Source organism: Hirundo rustica, chromosome 2 (genome assembly GCF_015227805.2).
Source record: "Hirundo rustica isolate bHirRus1 chromosome 2, bHirRus1.pri.v3, whole genome shotgun sequence".
Taxonomy (NCBI): Eukaryota; Metazoa; Chordata; class Aves; order Passeriformes; family Hirundinidae; genus Hirundo; species Hirundo rustica.
This window is the reverse complement of record NC_053451.1, coordinates 61,220,583-61,239,401: the sequence shown is the minus strand read 5'-3', so window position 1 is coordinate 61,239,401 and position 18,819 is coordinate 61,220,583. Positions and strand designations below refer to the sequence as shown.

The window sequence follows — 18,819 nt, the reverse complement described above, 5'->3', positions numbered from 1 at the left end:
TGCTGGGGCAGGGTGGGGTAAAAAGCAATTGTTTGCCGCTTCCTCTCCTTGATTCCCTGCCCCCCCCCCCCGCCCCCCCCCCAACCTTAGAAATGTTTGGAAATAATTACAGTGAGTGCTACATTATGTGACTTCCAACTTTGCTTTAATAATACTACATCTTGTAGACACTAGTCATCAAAAGATCAACTTCAATTTCTAGCTCAAATTAGAGGTGTTTCTATTAATTTCAGTATACCATTGACCTGACTTCAGTGGCTTTCAGGTTATGTTTTTGATTAAGTTCTTTATGAAATTTATGAGTCAAGAAGGGTTTCATGTTTACACCAATCTGTTAAAAATAGACAAATTAACAGTTGCATTTAACAGTGTCTATAAATCAAAGAAAGATGTAGTTAAGAGGAAAAGCACTTCAATTTCTCTGGCATAGAGTAGAAAGGTAAGACCAATCTGTGTCAATATCTTTAATTACAAAGTGACTGAATTATTGCTGCAGTTATGCTGCAGTGTAAGACCTTGAATCTAAATTAGTCTTTTAAAGAAATGATTGCTGAACAGATGTTACCTAAAACACTTTATCGCAGCTTTGTAAAATTGTAAATTCCTCATGCTGTTATTTTTGTTGGCATGAATTAACACTGTGGGTTATGATATTAAATTTTAGTGCTGTGTTCTAGCACTTTGTTATATGATCTTACCTTTAAGCACCAATTTTGAGTTTAACTCATCAATGCCTAAAGAATATCACTGTGTAGAACCTGTCGTGTTAAGGTAGTTTTTGCTCTTGATCACTTTCCAGACTGCTTTACAAGCAGCAGAGACAGAGTGTGTGATAAAGCCATTATCTAAATGCTGAAGTAGTATGTTGGAAATTAAAAGCAAGAAATGCTGTGCAGTGTGTAAATTGCATTTTTAGACTGAGGTAGCAAAATTACTGAGGGAATATTGTTACAAAGACGATAGCATTCACTGTAATCATCCAATTAACTTTTTTCTGAGTCTACAGGTTTCCTTTAGTCTTTGATTTGGTCTTCTACTTGTGTTTCTGCTGGTGAATATCTTTTTGGGGAAAAAACAGCTAGTGTTGAGTCTCTTTTTTTGGTGATAATATTAATGACAATGTGTTCTTGTTCACTTTTGAATTTACAAAGGTACAGAGGGGATTATGTGATTATATGAACAATCCCTAGTCTTTGTTAGTCTTTTTTTCAGTGTTCAGACATAAGCTACCCGTTTCTTCTAAAACTCATTATGCTTAAGCCATCCTTTTTTCCATTTTTTTTTTTTTTATTTTCTCATAGCCACATGCAGCCTGGAAGCTCTTTGTAATTTATCAAAGAACCTATGCATGTGCATGGTGATTTGGAGGGGATGTTATAAATGGGTTTGTTTCTTTGTTTTCATCTGTAAAAAAGGCAAAAATGAATATCCTGAAAGATCTGGACTGTGAAGTGTTGTTGTTGTTGTTGTTTTGTTTGTTTGTTTTTTGTTAAACTGAAGTGCTTCAAGGTGGTAGAGGACATGCATGTTGAAATTGATGTTTAGTTGCCTGACATCCTGTTATGTTGCATGTCTAAAACCCTTCTCAGCTTGGCAGTGGTGTATGACACTATACTTTGTCTGTCTTCTGCTTCCACTTATGATTAAAAAAAAAAAAAAAAAAAAAAAAAAAATCATATTTAGTTGATCTTTCTGTCATACTAACAATACCCATCCCTGCCAGGCCTGATCTGAGTTCAAGTCCCAAAAAGCCTCTATTTAAACAATCTGTTTCATTCAGAAAGTTGATGAGCAATATTACTTTGTGCTTATGCTACAGTGAAAAGACCAGTTCTGGAGAATGTAGATGCTGCCCCTTTTAATAAAGCGCCCAAACTCTTAGATGATACAGACTATTCTCAATATTGTACTAGGCTAGTCTTCACTGGTTCTAGGCCACACTGACTTGTAGTGCTGGTGGAAAGAATGCTGAGGACATGGGATCAGAGTCCCATGTGAGATGTCATTCTCCTGAATTCTGATCCTGTTTGCCTGAACTGCTTGTACCACACCTAGAGAGAATTTAGTCCGTAAATATGTGTATGTAAAGATAGGGAAAAAGATGTAATGACACAAAAGATCAGACTAGTACTGTTGATCCAATTAAGTGGGATTTGCCATTGCTTTGCTTCACTGTCTCCACCTGGACTTGACTGGGGTAGTTATATAGGCAATTAAATACTATCTGGCAGATGAACTTCAATTATGTACAGCTCTTTGGATCTGCAATATAAGATCATCATCTTATGTGTTGATACCTGGGCAACAAGATAATGTTGCCCCATCACCCTCCCTGGTTTTCTCCCTTCTCCTTTCCTTCCTTTTGATACAGAGGCAAGGAGATAATGCTTGAACTAAGCAAAAGGCCGTAGCTATGCAGAAAGAAGTAGTTACTTTGTAACAGGGAACGTGAATAAGCACTTCTTAGAAATCAGCAAATTTAGCAGAACAAGCAAACTGCAAAAAGCTAACCACTGGCTATTTGAGCTGACAAGCTTATAGAGCACCGGCAGAAACAGAGGTGAAAAGTTCAAGCCTGAGGAAGACTTCAGAGCCTTCATCCAAAACAACCACCAGGAGACTTGTGCAGAAACCACTCATGTGCTACAAGGGCTTATGTAATCTCATGTAATTAGAAAATATGTTACAATATGAAGGTTAGGAAAGTATAATGTATACATTAAGTAAAAAAAGTATAAAAGCTTGTTCTGTGCGAAGAACAGAAGAGTGAGTTTGCGGTGGAGCTATCCCCCTCACTCCTGGCGTCGAATAAAAAAATACCTGCTCTATAGGCCTTATACTATGGAGCACTGTTGTCTTGCCTAGCTTTCGGGCATCAGTATGACAGTAAGATTCTTTACTGTGAATGTATATGAAGCCAGGTAGTATTTGGCATCCTTTAGCTGGGTGGTGTGAAAGTTGCATTGCACGTATCTTCATCATGTGTGACCTTTTCAAGAAACACAGTACTCTGTCTCAGGAGCAGTCATCTTCTTGTTGTGCTTGTGTTGTGAAACTCAGCCCTTGTATCCTGTTGTGCCTTTCAGCTTCTGTTTAAGACTCTCGCTATCCTTGGAGTTTTGCCAGCTCATCACGAACGCTGTACCGCATGCTGCATGTGTGTGTATATTCTCTTTCTTATGACATTGGTTATTTAACAGTACGCCTGAGGGACATTATCTCCCATAAGGGGTAATTCTGCCAGATTGCTTGCTTTCTTAAAAAAAAATTATACACCTGTGTATTTCTTTTTAATTTGACTTAGCTTTAAATGAACTGTTTCTACTCAGTTGCAAAATAAAATGACCTCTTCCTCCATGTCCTATACTAAAAATAAAAACTAAGTTACATTGAAGAGTGCAATAAAAAAAAAAAATTAGTTTATAAAAGTGTTTGTATGCTGAAGAGTAAGCAATGGTATTACTTCTGCTTTTCTAACTGTAGGTGCTACTGATAAATCTCTCCTTCTGAACTGTCCTAATTAACTCTTTAATTTTTTCATGCTTTTGTATATCTGTGACTAGAAAACACAGTGCAGCATACTTAAAATATTACTTGTTTTTCAGTTTTGCGTATCTACTTTCTACATGATAAGCAGACTAGGGGAATACTTGTACATAGTTGCTATGCTTTCAAATCAATTATTTTGTTATTGTAGAGTAGTTCATGGAAGGCTCAGAATTGCATATAAATATTTTCATCCATTGCAAAGCAGTATTCTGTAAAATACTTAATGTTTTTAGCAGTGACTGAATATTATAGGAATATTACTTAAAAGTCATATTTCTCTACTTGTGGGCCTGTGTTTAGGGCAACCTGCTCACTTGAGCAGAATGTGTCTTTTGTGAATTGGTATATCTGAGCCTAAAAATAGAAATATGTCCCTGTGGTAGTAAAGCACTCCAGCCTCTATCTGGTCTTTACCTGACTCCTGGTTTGTTTATTTATTTTTCCCCTTACTAGAAATGTGTTTGTTTTGTTTGGCCACTCAAGAATGAAAATATGCTCTTGTTCTTGAGTCACAGCCCTCCTCTAAATGTAATGACAGTGAAATATCCAGTGTGGTTTCTTTGTTGTGGTTCTTGTTATTAAGACCACATGTAATGTTCCACATCTCTGTATCCTTGAATGCTATAGAAGACCAGTAAAGCTGACAACAGAATTTACTTTGTACAACCATGTCAGAAGAGAAGGACTTGGTGAGGGAGAGGGAAAAAGAGAACCCCAGTTCTGTTTAAACCAACTCCTCTGAGAAGCATTATAATATAAACTTCACTAAATAAGTTTTTAGAGATGTCTTAGAGCAAGTCATTCAGCCTTTTAATATGGGAGCACTGAAGGTGCTGAACATTAGGTTGTAGTTAGCATGGAATTTCTTCTCCTTTATAAAGAAAGTATCTAAATACGTCACCAAGTGTTGATATTTAGTGCTGGTTAAGTAGATTCTTACTTAAGAACCTGCTTTTAACACTTGCTTTCAAACCAGACTCTACAACTTTTTATGAAAGAAATATTGGTATTTTTAGACTTCTGTACTCTAGGTATCCAGTAAGACGAAGACTTTGAGAGAGGACTCATATCTGTATATTGAGTTTGTTATACCATGTCTTGGTTTGAAAAGACAGATATCTGCTAGGGAGAGTCAGGGCCTCACTAGGAATGGGGAATTACAATCCCTTCCCTCCAAGTTATTATAATTTAGAAGATTAAAAAGGCTTTTCAGTCAGAACTATGGGGAAAGGAATAACAGTCCTTTACTAGTAAATATAACAGGACAAACAAACAACAACAGCAATTATAATAATAATAAAACAGAACCAAGAACCCCGAGGGGCTTTGTCTCACAAGTCCCGGGCAGTCTGATCTCTTGGGGCCCTGAGAGCATCAAGCCAAAACGGTGGAAAACTCCGGGGCAGATGGCTGGAAACAGTGGGTTGTCCCAGCAGGCAGGGTGGTGTCCCAGCAAAGTGAGCAGTGCTGGAGAAGCTGCGACGGCTGGACGGGGCTGACCCAGCTCCAGCAGGGCAGGCGAGGGGCTCCGAATTCCTGGGCGCTCCAGCCCAGCAGATGATAGAATTCTCAGGACCGGACCTTCTGTTAACAATGGACTCCTCACGCAGCCAGCAGTCGCCCAACCGTTCTCTCCCGAAGCAAGAACAGAAGAAAACACCTTCAACTCCTGGAGCCTTTCCCTCCCCGCCAAACTAAGTGATCTACTTCTTTTGTGTGGGTCAAGTACCCTTTAAGCATCAGTATTTAATATCTTAGAAACTTATGGGTGGGAAAATTTCTATAGGAAAACTTAATCCCCAGCATACCATTATGGTGTCCTTAACTGGCTGTGTGGTAGTCTTTTTTCACTAATTAGTCAGATGACTTGGGTCAGTGAGGTGTTCTGATATACAAAATGGGAAAGTTTTCATTTGTTATCATAGTAAATTGCACTGCTGAATTTCACAATGTAAGTAAAAAGTAAAATACTGGCTTGAACTATCCCACTAACTTCTGTCTTTTTCAAAGAACAATACCTGAATCTGAGATTGCCTGGTTACCTCCATGATGATGCAGGTGTCTTGTATGAATAAATTACAAAACATCCAACATCTGTTCTTAAGTGGAAATGAACTTGATTGTTGCTTTCCTGCATTTTTTAATGGAGTGAACATGAATTTGACATGAATCTTGAATTTCCACTCAAAGCATAGAATGCAGGTGGTTTTCATTCTAAGCAGATTATGGAATCTCCTGCCATGTTAAAGGAGATCCATGATGGTATTTGTGCATTGCTTAAGGCTTAGCGATTTAAGTCATCTGTATGAAGAAGGAATAAATTTTCATGTTCTTCTCTACCTAGTTGCAGTGTCAGACCGTATATGTTAGTGTTTTCTCTTGCAGTTCTGCTCACTTAAGGATAGAAGTACTATACCAAACCTTGCTAAATGCAAAGTCATGAGCTTTTGCAAATGACACCAGTTAACACTTTTACTATCTTTGTAGATATTTAGCAGACTGTGAAAAACAAGCTATAAACCCCAGTTCTATAGCAGTGTGTAGGGCAAAAGTCTGATCTAGCCCTGTGGTAGGGGAACACCAGTGAGAAGACTGGGATACAGATCTTCAGTCTCCTGGCAGGATCGCAATATTTTCATTTAGTTGTTGTTTTCATTTAATACAAATCCTCACCTATTAGAATATGGAATGGAATTATAAAGGTTCAGTAGTGACCTAGCACATTTTCTAACAATTTTTTTTATAGTAGAACTTAGTGTGTCATTGCATACTGTGTTTCCTTGCACCACTTTTAACTTCATAGCCGTTCATCAGACACTTCTTCCTCAGTTTCTTAACACAATTCAGACTAGAGCTATTGTGTGATAGTATTTGACTTAACACAAATTGCTCTTTAATTCTGAGCGATGAGCCAAAGTAGATGTCAGAAGTAATGATCACAATCATAGAACCATTAAAGTTGGAAGCCTCTGAGATCATCATCATTAACCTAACATCACCACTTTCACTGCCAAACCCAAGTGTTATATCTCTGTACACCTTTTGAACACTTCCAGGGATGTTGATTCCACCACTTCCCTGGGCAGTTTGTTCCAATTCCTGCCTACCCTTTCAGCACATAAATTTTTCCTAATATACAAGCTAACCTCCACTGGTGCAGCTTGAGGCCATTTCCTCTTGTCTTATTGCTTTTGAACTGGAAGAAGAGACTGACCCTCACCTTGCTATAACCTCCTTTTAGGTTGTTGTAGAGAGTGGTAGTCAATTGTTGTTTTGGCGAAGTTTCCAAATCTGGTGAATTAGGATATAGTCATTGACAGTTACTGTAGCTGTTGTCAAGCTGTGCACACTAGGCAGAGGGGGGAGTCTAAGAGAAGGGTAAGAGTCTATCTCACTAAGTATGTGACTTCACATTCTTGACATTTTCCTGCCAAGTCGGTTCTCAACCTCTTCATAAAAACATTACATGGGATTCCTGCAACACTGACTCATCGGTCACCAATGTTCTGGTGCTGCTCTTTGGTTTTGTGCAAGAGCTGTTCATCCTAGCACTTGCTGGGTTTGTAAATGTACAGTGGAGAGCAAATGTTGGTTCAGAAATTGCTAGTTTGAGTGATCTATAGATTTTTTTTTTGATGCTACTCTTGTTAAATGCTTAGTTCAGTTTCTGCTTGCAAGTTCATGTTCTGCTTGCCACAAAGGCATTACCTGAGACTATTCAACAATATGAGTAGTTTGAATGTTGCAGCTTTGAACTTTTGAGGAGCTCTGTGTTCTTCTATTGAGTCTGAAATCTCTGGATGATTTGTTGTTGGTGTCCCCACAGCCATCTTGAGAAGACAAATGTCCAGTAGTTGAATTTTGAGCAGGTCATCTGTATATTTAGCTATAAAATATAATTGAGTTATGAAATATAATAAAACACAACTTGTTTCAAGCTGTACTTGGTTCATATTCTTCTGATATTTTGTTGGAGGTTTGAATGGAAGATTTTTTAATTCTGTATAACTTGCTGTGCATTGTGAGCCAGCAAGATACCACTTGCCAAGAAATTTGGTTCATTTCAATTGTCAGGATTCAACCTGTTTGACTTGCATGTGATTTTGAATAAAAGTAACTATAACTGAGCTTTTTTTTTTTTTTTTCTGAACAATTTTGATGTGACTGCTTTCTTGTTTGATTTACAGCACTTAAATATCAAGACACTGACAGATGATGTGGTAAGACAACTTAAGTTTTGCTTTGGCTGTGCTAAGCAAATAACCTTTCTGCTAATGCAATAGAAATAACCTTACTAATACAAGAAACTCTCTTAATTTAGAGAATAATTTAGTTAATTAGCAAAGTCTCACTGAACTGGTAATCATCTGTAACATAATCAGTATGAGTAGCTAAAATGTATGGATGGCTTTGAAGTATGCTCTAATCACAGCTAAATGAGCCTGACACAGGTAATTGTGCCAATCTACATGCAGTATAGTTAAGATCTGTGATTGCATGTTTAATATTAAAGTTACTTAGGCTGCATGGCTAGCTTAAAATAACATGTTTAACAAAGTAACATTTGGTTGCGAAGCTCATTAATGCTTGTTCAAACCACCTTAAGTATATTCAGTGTCATGTTTAACGCTGTTTCTCAAATTTGATCAGAGATGAGGTTCTATATCTAACCACAAACCAGACTTTTTTCTTGCTCTTGAAGTTACCTGTTTCACTGCCTGTACTATTCTTTTGTGGGTAATAATATTTCTTCTTAAAATACATAATTTTACAAAGTCTTTGAATTTGCCTAGGAAGTAAAATTTTGTCATCATCTAAAGATCAGCTGTTATGACTTCAGTGCTATACAGAGTTCTTTCCAAAGTTCTGTGTGTATCTGGGAGCTGAAGTGCAGAGAGATTTATGCCTATCAGTCCTAGTTTGACTTAAATCATCTGTTTCTATTTCTTTAGCAGAGTTTCATTGGATGGAAATTATTCTTAAGAAATTTGAGTCTGACTGGCTGATAATACAAGTTTATACAATCAAACTTGCATTTATCTTGGAGAGCTAAGGAAATGCTATCAGCTCTCTGAAAGCAAAAGTATTTTTTGGTAACTAGAACACAAATTTTGATAGTGTCATGTAAGGGTTATAGTTGGGATGCACAGGATCTTGCTGTTTGTTTTTGGAGGTGCTTTTTTTTTCCCTCCTGTTAAAGAGGCTAGACTGCTGCCTTATTTTACTTGTTCTTTACAAAGCTAATTGAACTCGTCCAGTTTGTAATCGTAGCCCCAAAAGGTCAGCAGGCTTATTGTGGATTTTTGGGATAAGGACAAAAAGCCTGTTAACTCTGTAGTAAACAAAACTTTTCCCCAAGTCCTTAAATTTCTCAGAGCATGCTAAAGACCCCTTCACAGTGTAATGAAACCTCATTTGCAGAGTAGTACCAAATTGTTCATATGAATATATATTTTTAAAAAGGGAAATGTCAGCTATTTAGCAAAAGGCTAACAGTAAAAAAAAATTACAGCGCCACAATGTGTAAAGGGGGATGCTGTTTACTTGCAGCATCATCTTGGAATGAGGGTATGCTTTCAAATGGACACTTTTTATCCCTTGCTTTCAGTTTTCTGTTGGTTTACTCTTTCTGTGTGTGATTCTGGGACAAGGACAAAATTTGTAGTAAGAGAAGGTAAAGAAATTGAAGCTTTAAGCTTACTTGATTTTGTAGCTTTCAAAGAAATGATTTCTTCTCATGGGTAATCACTTACATGTTAACTTACTGCTGTACTATGCTTTATGAAATATTTATATTTCCCAACCCATTTCTTACAAATACAGTTGTATGTTGGTGACCAGGAACTTTTTTTTTTGTTTTTATATTCAGATATGTTAGCATCTTGTTGAGAATCTAAAATGCTGACTGCTTCTCAGTATTTTAATTGGATTATTTATGAGATGCTGATGAATTGTCTACTTATAGTAACAAATCCTCATTAAGTTCAGAAACACCTTGATTTTACACATGTGCTTTTAGCTTCTTTGTTTACTATCTGTAGATGGTAATTGCATTCTTTCTCCACAGAGGGGGAAATGCAGGTAGCTGCAATACCAAATTATCTCTCTCAAGTACTCCACATACCAAGAATCACAGAATCATCAATGTCGGAAGGTCATGTAGTTCTACTGTCAACATAGCACCACCATAAACACTCCTAAACCATATCAAGTGCCACATCCAGATGCCTCGTGAACACTTTCAGAGATGGTTACTCCATCATGCTCCTGGGCAACTCATTCCAATGCCTAATCACTCTGCCAGTGATTTTTCTTTTTTTTTTTCTTCCCCCCCGCTAATGTCCAATCTGAACCTCCCTGGGTGCAACTTAAGGCTATTTCATCTCATGCTTTCATTTGAGATAGTGGAAGTGGCCACCTCCCACCTTGCTAAAACCTTCTTTCAGGGATTTGTGGAGAGAAATGAGATCCCCCCCTGAGCCTCTTCTTCTCCAACATAAACATCCCCAGCTCTCTCAGCTGATCTTCATAGGATTTGCTTTCTAGACCCTTCCTTCACCAGCTGTATTGCCCTTCTCTGGACACACTCCAGCACCCCAATGCCTTTCTTGTAGCAATGGGCCCAAAACTGAACACAGGATTTGAGGTGAAGCCTCACCAGAGCATCACCAGGGGAATGGTCGCTGCCCTGGTCCTGCTGGCCACACCATTTCTGATACAGGCCAGGATGTCGTTGGCTTTCTTGGCCACCTGGGCACACACTGGCTTACGTTCAGCCACTGTCAACCAGCTCCCTCAGGTCCTTTTCTGCTGGGCCATGTTTCAGTCACTCTGACCCCAGCCCGTAGCTCTGCAAGGGGTTTTGTGACCCAGGTTCAGGATCTGGCACTTGGCCTTATTGAACATCAGGCTGCTATCCTCAGTCAATTGATCCAGCCTGTCCAGATTTCTCTGCAGAGCCTTCCTGCCTTCCAACAGATCAACACTTGTCACCCAGTGTGGTGTCATCTGCCTACTGACTGAGGGAGCACTCAACCCCTTTGTCCAGATCACTGATGAAGATATTAAACAGGACTGGCCCCAGTACTGATTCTTGGGGAACCCCACTTGTGGCTGGCTACCAGCTTGATGTAGCACCAGTCACTACTACTCCCTGGATTCAGCCATCCAGACAGTTTTTTCACCCAGCAAAGAATGCACTTGTTCAAGCCAAGAGCAGCCAGTTTCTCCATGAGAATGCTGTGGGAAATGGTGCAAAATGCCTTAGTGAAGTCTAGGGAGGCACCATCCGCAACCTTTCCCTTATCCACTGAGTAGGTCAGATGGTCATAGAAGGAGATCAGGTTGGTCAAGCAGGACCTATCTTTCCCAAACCCATGCTGGCTGGGCCTGATGTCCTGGTTGTCCGTACATTCGGTGGGATGACTCTCAGGATGATCTGTTCCATGACTTCCCCTGGTACCTAGGTTAGTTTGACAGTCCTGCAGTTCCTTGGATCATCTTTCTAATCCTTCTTTTAGGTGGGCCTTTTATTTACTAACTTCCAGTCAACTGGAGCTTTTCCAGATCAGGACTGCTGGTAAACGTTTGAAAGTGGATTGGTGAGATCTTTTACCAACTCCTTCGTTTTTCTCTGGTACATCCCATCCAGGTCCATAGACCTGTGGGTGTTTAATTTGCATAGCAGCTCACTAGCCATTTCCTCCTGGATTATGGGGGCTTCACTTGGCTTCCCATCCCTAACTTTCATCTGTGGGAGTTGGGTTTCCTGAGCACAACTGGTTTTGGTATTGAAGACTGAAGTAAAGAAGACATTAAATACCTCAAACCTTTTTGTCATCCTTGGACATTACACTACCCTCTCCAAGCAGGAAAGGAGGGAGATTCTCCATAGCTGTACTTTGCTGGCAATGTATTAATTGAAACTTCTGTTGTTTGTAACAACAGTGACGAGATTCCAGTTTGACTCTGACTCTTCTACTTTGTCTCCTTACATAACCTTAAAACATGCTTGTAGTCTTCCCAAGTTATCTGACCAGAGGTGATACACTTTTTTTTTAAAGCCAGGCTGGTCTTTTTCTTAACTGGATTTTCTTATGGCATATGGGATAGGCTGCTTCTATATCTTTAAAGTTTTTCTTCTTAAAGTATGTCCAGCCTTCCTGGACTTCTTTACCCTTCAGAACTGACTTCCAGTCTGTCTCCCAGAAGCCTCAAGTGGCAGTTCTGCTGGTGCCCATCCTTACTTTGTTCAGAAGTGAGAACCTTATCAATTTTGTGCTCACTGTGCCTGAAATGGCCACCATGCACACCACATCGCCCACTAGTTGTTCTCTACTCACAAACAACAGATGTATTGGGACAGTTCCCCTGGTAGGTTGGGAGGGGATTCACCTGGCACCCCAAGCAGGGACCAACCTCCATTTTCCCTGTCTCTTAGGTCTGCTCCTGCCTGTTGGGGTGAGGATCTTCCCCTTCTTGAGATGCAGTTTGCTGGCATGCCTGCCTCAGTGTTGGCAGAGAGAGAGAGAGAGAGAGAGACAGAGAGAGAGAGAGAGAGAGAGAGAGAGAGAGAGAGAGAGAGAGAGAGAGAGAGAGAGAGAGAGAGACCCAGAAAAGTTAACTAAACCTGCATATTAACAGAATTTTATTAAAAGGTATCTTATGTAGACACAAAAGAAAAGCATACTAGAATTCCTTAGAGCATTTGATTTCATAGCAACTACTTTAAAGATTAGAAAGGCCATATAATTTTCAGTATATAGAGAAATGAGATTCAGAGTGAAATATTGTCTACACATTTAGGATGTACACAGGTCTAAATTCTATAAACTTTAGATTGGTAAAATAATCCCTGAGATTGAGCACATTAGGAATAAGAAGTCATTTTATCAAAGGGATTCTTCTGTGTATCTTGGTTTATGCAAGTCTTGCTCTTCCTAAAAGCTCTACTGCTAGCAGTGGAATTTCTCACACACTAAGAAGTTAATCTTGTAGAGCAATTTGACTGTCAAAGAAAGAATATACTTTTTTAATCTTCTGAAGCTTCAAGGAGGAAAAATATGTTAAGAGGTCTTTGACTCAGTCATTGGAAGTAACTTCTTTGATCTTCTGAGAAATATTTCTGTTGGTAAGTAGGTTGCTTTAAGTTCTGAAGATACTGGTATAAATTGTTGCAAGCCAGTTCATCGTGTCTGTTCCCTATCCAGTAGGAATAATAATTACATCAAGTGAAGACACAGGATTTGTTCCACTTTGTATTCTCCTTTTGTTCTTTCCTATGTTGTTAATGTTCCCCTAAGTCTTTGTCATCTGTCAGCATCAGGGTTTTACGGCAGACTTTCATGACTGAGCTTTTGGCTTCTGTGACTAAAATGACTGGCAAAATGTCTGGGAGACTGAGCCATTCTGTAGTGCTTGAGCAGCTTTTTCAGATGTGAAAATGTGTTTACTGAATATATAAATAGTATGCAGTCAAAAATGTGAACTTGAAAATAAAGGGTGGCAGTACTTTTTGTCCAACATACCTATAAAGCAGAGTAAGAGGAAAATCCAGAAAAAGAGCAAAAGCTATAAGCAATACTCTTGACTTTATACCTTCACTCAGGAAGGGAATATTTTGTCCCTATATATATTTCATATCAGAACTCTGCTAGAAGATTGTGCTTAGTGATCACCATCAGTGTCTTGATGGTCCACATATATATATATTTATATATATGTGAATGTGTGTGTCTCTTCATGAGAGTGGGAGTGGAAGAAAGAAGGCTGTTCAGTACTTCTAGTAACATATTTTAGATTAAACCATAATTCTGTAATGCTCAGTCTTCATAATGAATTATCAGAAGCTGTGTCCTCAGAAAGACAACATATGGGGAAGATACCTGTGTCAGGGACCAAAGATGCATCTGAGGCCTGACATATTTGGTCTGCAATTGTGCACTTCAACAAGATAATGTAGAAGGAGAACTTATTGTAAGTTGGTAAGACTAACCTTCAGAAATGAAACTATGTATCGGTGGAATTCATCCTGTGAAAGGGGAACAATAAAGCTGTTGTTGGTATCGAGGTGTGATCATGGCTGTTGTGACCTCATCTCATGTGTTGGCCCCATGTGAGATGATGTTGAGAGCGTCCACTCCTGAGGGGGAGGTATAAGGTGTGGTTCCAGAGTGGAGGAGAGAGTATGACATGATGCACACTGTTTTCATCCAGAGGATGTCCTAAAGGTGCACTATTCTCCTGCCCCTCCCACTCAGGAGCTCTATCTCCTTCTTCTGCTCAGCAGCTTCTCCAGCATTCAGGGGTTGGTATGTATTTATTGCTAGCATAACTAATAAAATTGACTTGCTTTGCTACTCTGACTGTGTCTAAGTTTTTTGTGCACAGGCATCCTCCTGAACCCATAACAATACCTTCGTACGTCTTTCTTCCCTACCCCATTCATTCCTTCTCCTCCAGTCTAATCACAGTAACCTTTGAGAAATTTAAAGATTTTGAATAACCTTTGACTATCCTTGAAACCAACCTGATCCTTTTTCTGGGAGCCAGCATGTTGTTACATGTGGTTCAGATCTTATTTAAGGTCAGACTCTTAATTAAGAGCATCACCCAGACATTTTTCCAAAAGCTGGATGGTTTGGAGTGGAGGAGTATGTGGGACTGTATGGGCCAGTGTCTAGGGCAGTGGTCTGTGTTTGCATTTTGCACCTAGCAAGTGCATAATCCAGGAAAACTAGTGGAAGTTTTGGTCTCAGAAAAAGTGTGCTGCCATCCTGGCAACACAGGAGGACCCAAACCACTGCACTGTACTGGGACCTGGCCCAGGCCTACTGAGCCATGCCCAGCACTGCCCAGTGCCCTCAGGAGGGAAAGAAGGTCTTTGAATCTGACAGTGACACACGAGGCTCTGCAGCTGCTCCAGCCACTGTGACAAACACTGTGTTTAGTTCAACCTTGATGACCTACAGTGCCACTGAAGCAGAGAAGCCACATGTGCTGGTGACACTTGCCCATGTACACAAGCAAAAGAAATGTATATGAAAGTCACCCTTCAAAAAACCTTTAGCAAAAGCAGTCAAAGAGAACAAGGAGGTTGGAGAGAGTAGAGGTGGAGAGAATGAAGAAGCAGGGCCATCACAAGGGCCATTTTCAGTGGTGTTACCTAGGCCATCATTTACAGTGATAATTAATCTGTTTTTGTCATAGTTGTCAAGATGGCCACAGCACTGAAGAGTGCTTCTTTAAAAACTTTAGAGGGCTCCAAATATCAGTACCTCATTATCTAAAAGCCTTTCATACCTTTTCTATGTTGCAGTCCCACAAGCAGCTCCACACAGCTCTGGCTCTTTCTCTCCTTCCTTCTGCCTTTCCAGCTCACACCTTCCTGTCCCTAGCACAACCACCTAACCCAGTCTATCCCTCACAGGGCATCTTACCCTTTTTGTCCTTCACACAACCTCCTGTCCTTTCCTCTCCACAACACTGCCAGCAGACTCCAACTGACTTCTCTCCCGCCTAATTCACTCTTTTATCACACCCACAGCTGTGAAGGCAAGGCTCTTCCCACTCTTGGGTAATTACACAACTGCAATGTATGGGGGGCATGATTGCCTTTAGCACTCCATCTGTCTTCCTGCATGTTTTTATACATGCATGTGCTGGATTTAATTTTTGAGGAATTTTCCTAATATAGGAATAGGTGATTTGATGTGTTAATTACAGGGGAGATGAAGGAGGCAGGGTGGCAGTAAAGTTACACTTTTCATTCCTGCCTGCATAGCAGCTCTGTTAGTAGTGATGTCTTGATAGGCTGTAGTGCCAACAATTAGTCTAGCAGTAACTAATCCATTGATTCCTGCGTCATCAAGTGTGTAAATTCAATATATGCTATTTTCTTACAGAGAATGGTGTAAGAACTCATCACTAAGATCAAAATGAGAGCACAAATAGATTTGCTTTCTAGGGACCGGATTAGAAAGTGTGAAGAGTCAGAAATGGCATGGGCATAGAATCACTTTCTTGTTTCATGGGCTCTCAAAGAGTAATAGTCAGCCTATGAAATAAGCTGATAAAACTTTGCCATTTATCTTTAATGGTTGCTTGATTTTGCCGCATACAAATATTATTTCTACTCTCCCAGAGCACTGTTTCTGTATGCATCCATATGTATCCATTGGTAAAATAAATATCAAAAAATAAAAAATATACAAGGTGAAACCTTCTTTAAACTGTAGGGAAACTTTGTATCAAAGCTAAGCTCACCTATAGTCTGTTGGTTAGTCTGATTTAAAATGTTTTGGCATAACACAGAAGATTTTTGAACTTTTTTTTTTTTACCATTTCCTCCTCTATGCACTTGGATCGCCAGCAGCATCAGTGGTAGATTTCATTACACCCAAGCAATGAAATTTCTATTCTTTCTGTATAGTTCTTTCTGTGGACCATGAAATTATTTGCCTGTATGGAATACTGAGAGGTATTAACTTTTCTGAAGCACTATCAATGTATGATTCAAAAGGGAAGTATATGTAGAATATCCACGCTGTACTGCTATGCAAGTCTTGTTGTGAAATTACCTTTTATTAATATATGGGATTCTTGTTTTTAAACTACATTGTTTTAAATTATTTAAAGTAATTAGTTTGACATATGTTTAAATGTGCTTATAATCCTATTATCTCAATTTGTCTTACATGTTCTGCCTGATGAAATATATTCCAATATGTGCTTTCCTCCTCTAGGATGAGTTGTATAGGATTTGGTGAATATGGGGAATATGAATATTACAGCGTAATGTTAATGATGCAAAACATCTACTATACATTCAAGAGAAGCTTAAAACGAAAACATAAACTAAAAATGGAGACAAGTGAAATCTCTTTTCAAGGAGGAATAGGCTCTTCTTGAATAAGGGCTGTCTTGTTTCTAGTGAACTTCTGGGACTGCATGGGGTATTTCATGGTGGTTCTGCCTGGCCAGAACTGCTGTTAATGCTGCTGTGTGGAGCAGGAAAAGGAAGGGGAGACACCTGGGGAGCACAGACTGTAAAGTAGGGACTGAGATTTTTCAGGAGATACTGGAAAAGGAATTTAGGACACAACTGTCTTAAACCTAATTTGTTCTCTGTTCACTGATTCATGGGCTGAAATTCATTATTTCACCCCAAGTGTCTTTCCTCTATACCTGTTTCAAGTCTGCATGTGAGCCATCTGCATGGCTTGTGTCTTAGGTTATGCACTGTATAGTGAAGATGTGGGGGCATGGAGAAGCTACTGGCTAACTCATTCTTTGGAGCAGGCATACTGCCTTTCATCAGTGCTCTGTGAAAGACATTGCTTGAAAAGTCTCATATAATAGGATTTTTTTACAATTCCAGTCTAGTCAGTTCACTTTGAAGTCTGGCTTCATCCCCCCCCCCCCATGCTTACCATAGACTTCTGATTTTAAGAGCAGGAAGGAGAATTGCTTTTTAGTCAAGATGTAAGACGCTTTTTCCACTGATGACTACTACTTCATTTCCAGTGATGTTACCCTTCCTTTTGCTTTTGTTGCATTCTTTGTCTTCCTGGGTCTTGCCTATTTAATTATTTCTGTAGAGTATGCTCTTCGTCATTGCCTGCCGGTTTGATGTGACACAGAAGGGCCTCATCATCCATGCTGAGCTCTTTTATATTTAAGCTATAATAATTTTCTGCTTTTGCATGTTCTACCACCATCTGTGAGTAGCTTACAATCTATTTCTATGTTCCAAAACCGGTTTCTTTTCAATTTTGAACAGGAAGAATTAAAGTCTTTATATTTTTCCTCTAAACCTCTCTTCATGGATGTCTGATAGTCAATTCTTACTCTGACTAGAGTGGAACACTTGTACCCAATTTTTGCTACTGATTTTCTTTGCTCTCTCTGATCTTAATTCCACAGATGCTATAATAATTTTTCTTGTCATTTAGTTTGGTAACAGATGCACTTGTCTCAAGATACTTATCTTAAAGATATATTGAAGACTCAGAATATTTTTGCATAGCATTCCAAGACAGAAGTCTGTTGATGTGGTTGAAATCCTGTCCAAAATCTCTTATGCATCAAATGTTTCCGTAACTTTCTTTTGTGTTGACAAGTGTGACGTTGCTGTTTATATCTGTTCAAAAGGGTGGTACAAAGATGATGATGTAGCTCATCTCATTATGAGTCAGGTGCTTTTGGCTTCTGTTGGTTCATGCCCATGTACCTTAAAACACACAAGCTCTAGCTTTGAAAATGTGTAAAGTTTCACTTAGTAACTCTTGATCAAAAAGTTGATAAATATCTAATATCCAGTTAAAAATGCCACAACCAAAAACACTTTTCTAAAGAAGGTTTTTGGCTCTTGAAAGGGTTAATAAAGGTAGAGTGATTGATGTGTGCTGGGGATTAGTAATAAGGATCATTCATGAAATCATAAACATATTTCATGTAACTTCAGTAGAGGAGTCAATGGTTTCTCCAAAATGAATTTCTAAATAATTGGAACAAAGGCACAAAATTTTGTATTACATGATGCAAAAATAAATAGAAGGAAAATAAGTAGAACCGTGTCTTAGTTGTGCTTACTTGTCTTTTAATAAAAAATAGTTTCTTTGCATGTCTGTATATTTTGTAGCCATGTTAGGAGTATAGCTGTTTCTGAATAACTAAAACCTCTTTAAAACTATGCTTTTGGTAAATAAACCTGCTTTCTTATATTCTACATGTAACACTTGGAAAGAATTCTTCATAAATTGTTTTTGTAGAGATCTATTTCTCCAAACTTCCTGTAAAATTCTGATGTTCTGCATGATTTCTTTCTAATGTAATGGGGTTCTGGTTGGTTTAGGTCAGTGCTAGGCAACTGACCATCATATGTATCTTTAGGAAAAGCCTTTAGAATAAGACAGTTAAATAACAGGTAAGCTACCAAAGAAAAATAAGGATGTTTAACTTCCAATAACATTAATTAGGGTTACACAGAATGGAAGCAGTATGTAATATATTATACCTTTTGTGTTTTCAGTTGGATAGATTTGCCAGTATAAGAATTCCAAGAAGTAAAAAAGAAAGACCTCCTCTGCCACATATGAAGCAGTCACATTCTACAGACTGGTCATCCACACCCATGGAGCCAGAGGATTTTGCTCAGAAGCCACTGTCGGAAAGAGAAATCATAGCACTGTTTGAAAAAATGATGGTAAGTGTCTTACATTTTCTTTTACTTAAAGAATGACAACATGGCTAAGTGGTAAGTGGAACACA

At 38.9% G+C, this 18,819-nt stretch overlaps 1 protein-coding gene across 2 annotated transcripts in view; it reads left to right on the top strand.

Moving 5' to 3' along the window:
- Positions 1-18,819, top strand: part of DIAPH3 (diaphanous related formin 3) — a 208,854-nt gene that overhangs the window by 4,589 nt on the left and 185,446 nt on the right. Inside the window, exons 2-3 of one of the 2 annotated variants that reach the window (XM_058419256.1) lie at positions 7,737-7,769; positions 18,581-18,754. In XM_058419256.1, coding sequence (XP_058275239.1) covers positions 7,737-7,769; positions 18,581-18,754 — 207 coding nt within the window. The remainder of the gene's footprint in view (positions 1-7,736; positions 7,770-18,580; positions 18,755-18,819) is intronic. The other variant, XM_058419257.1, reaches the window with a different exon arrangement.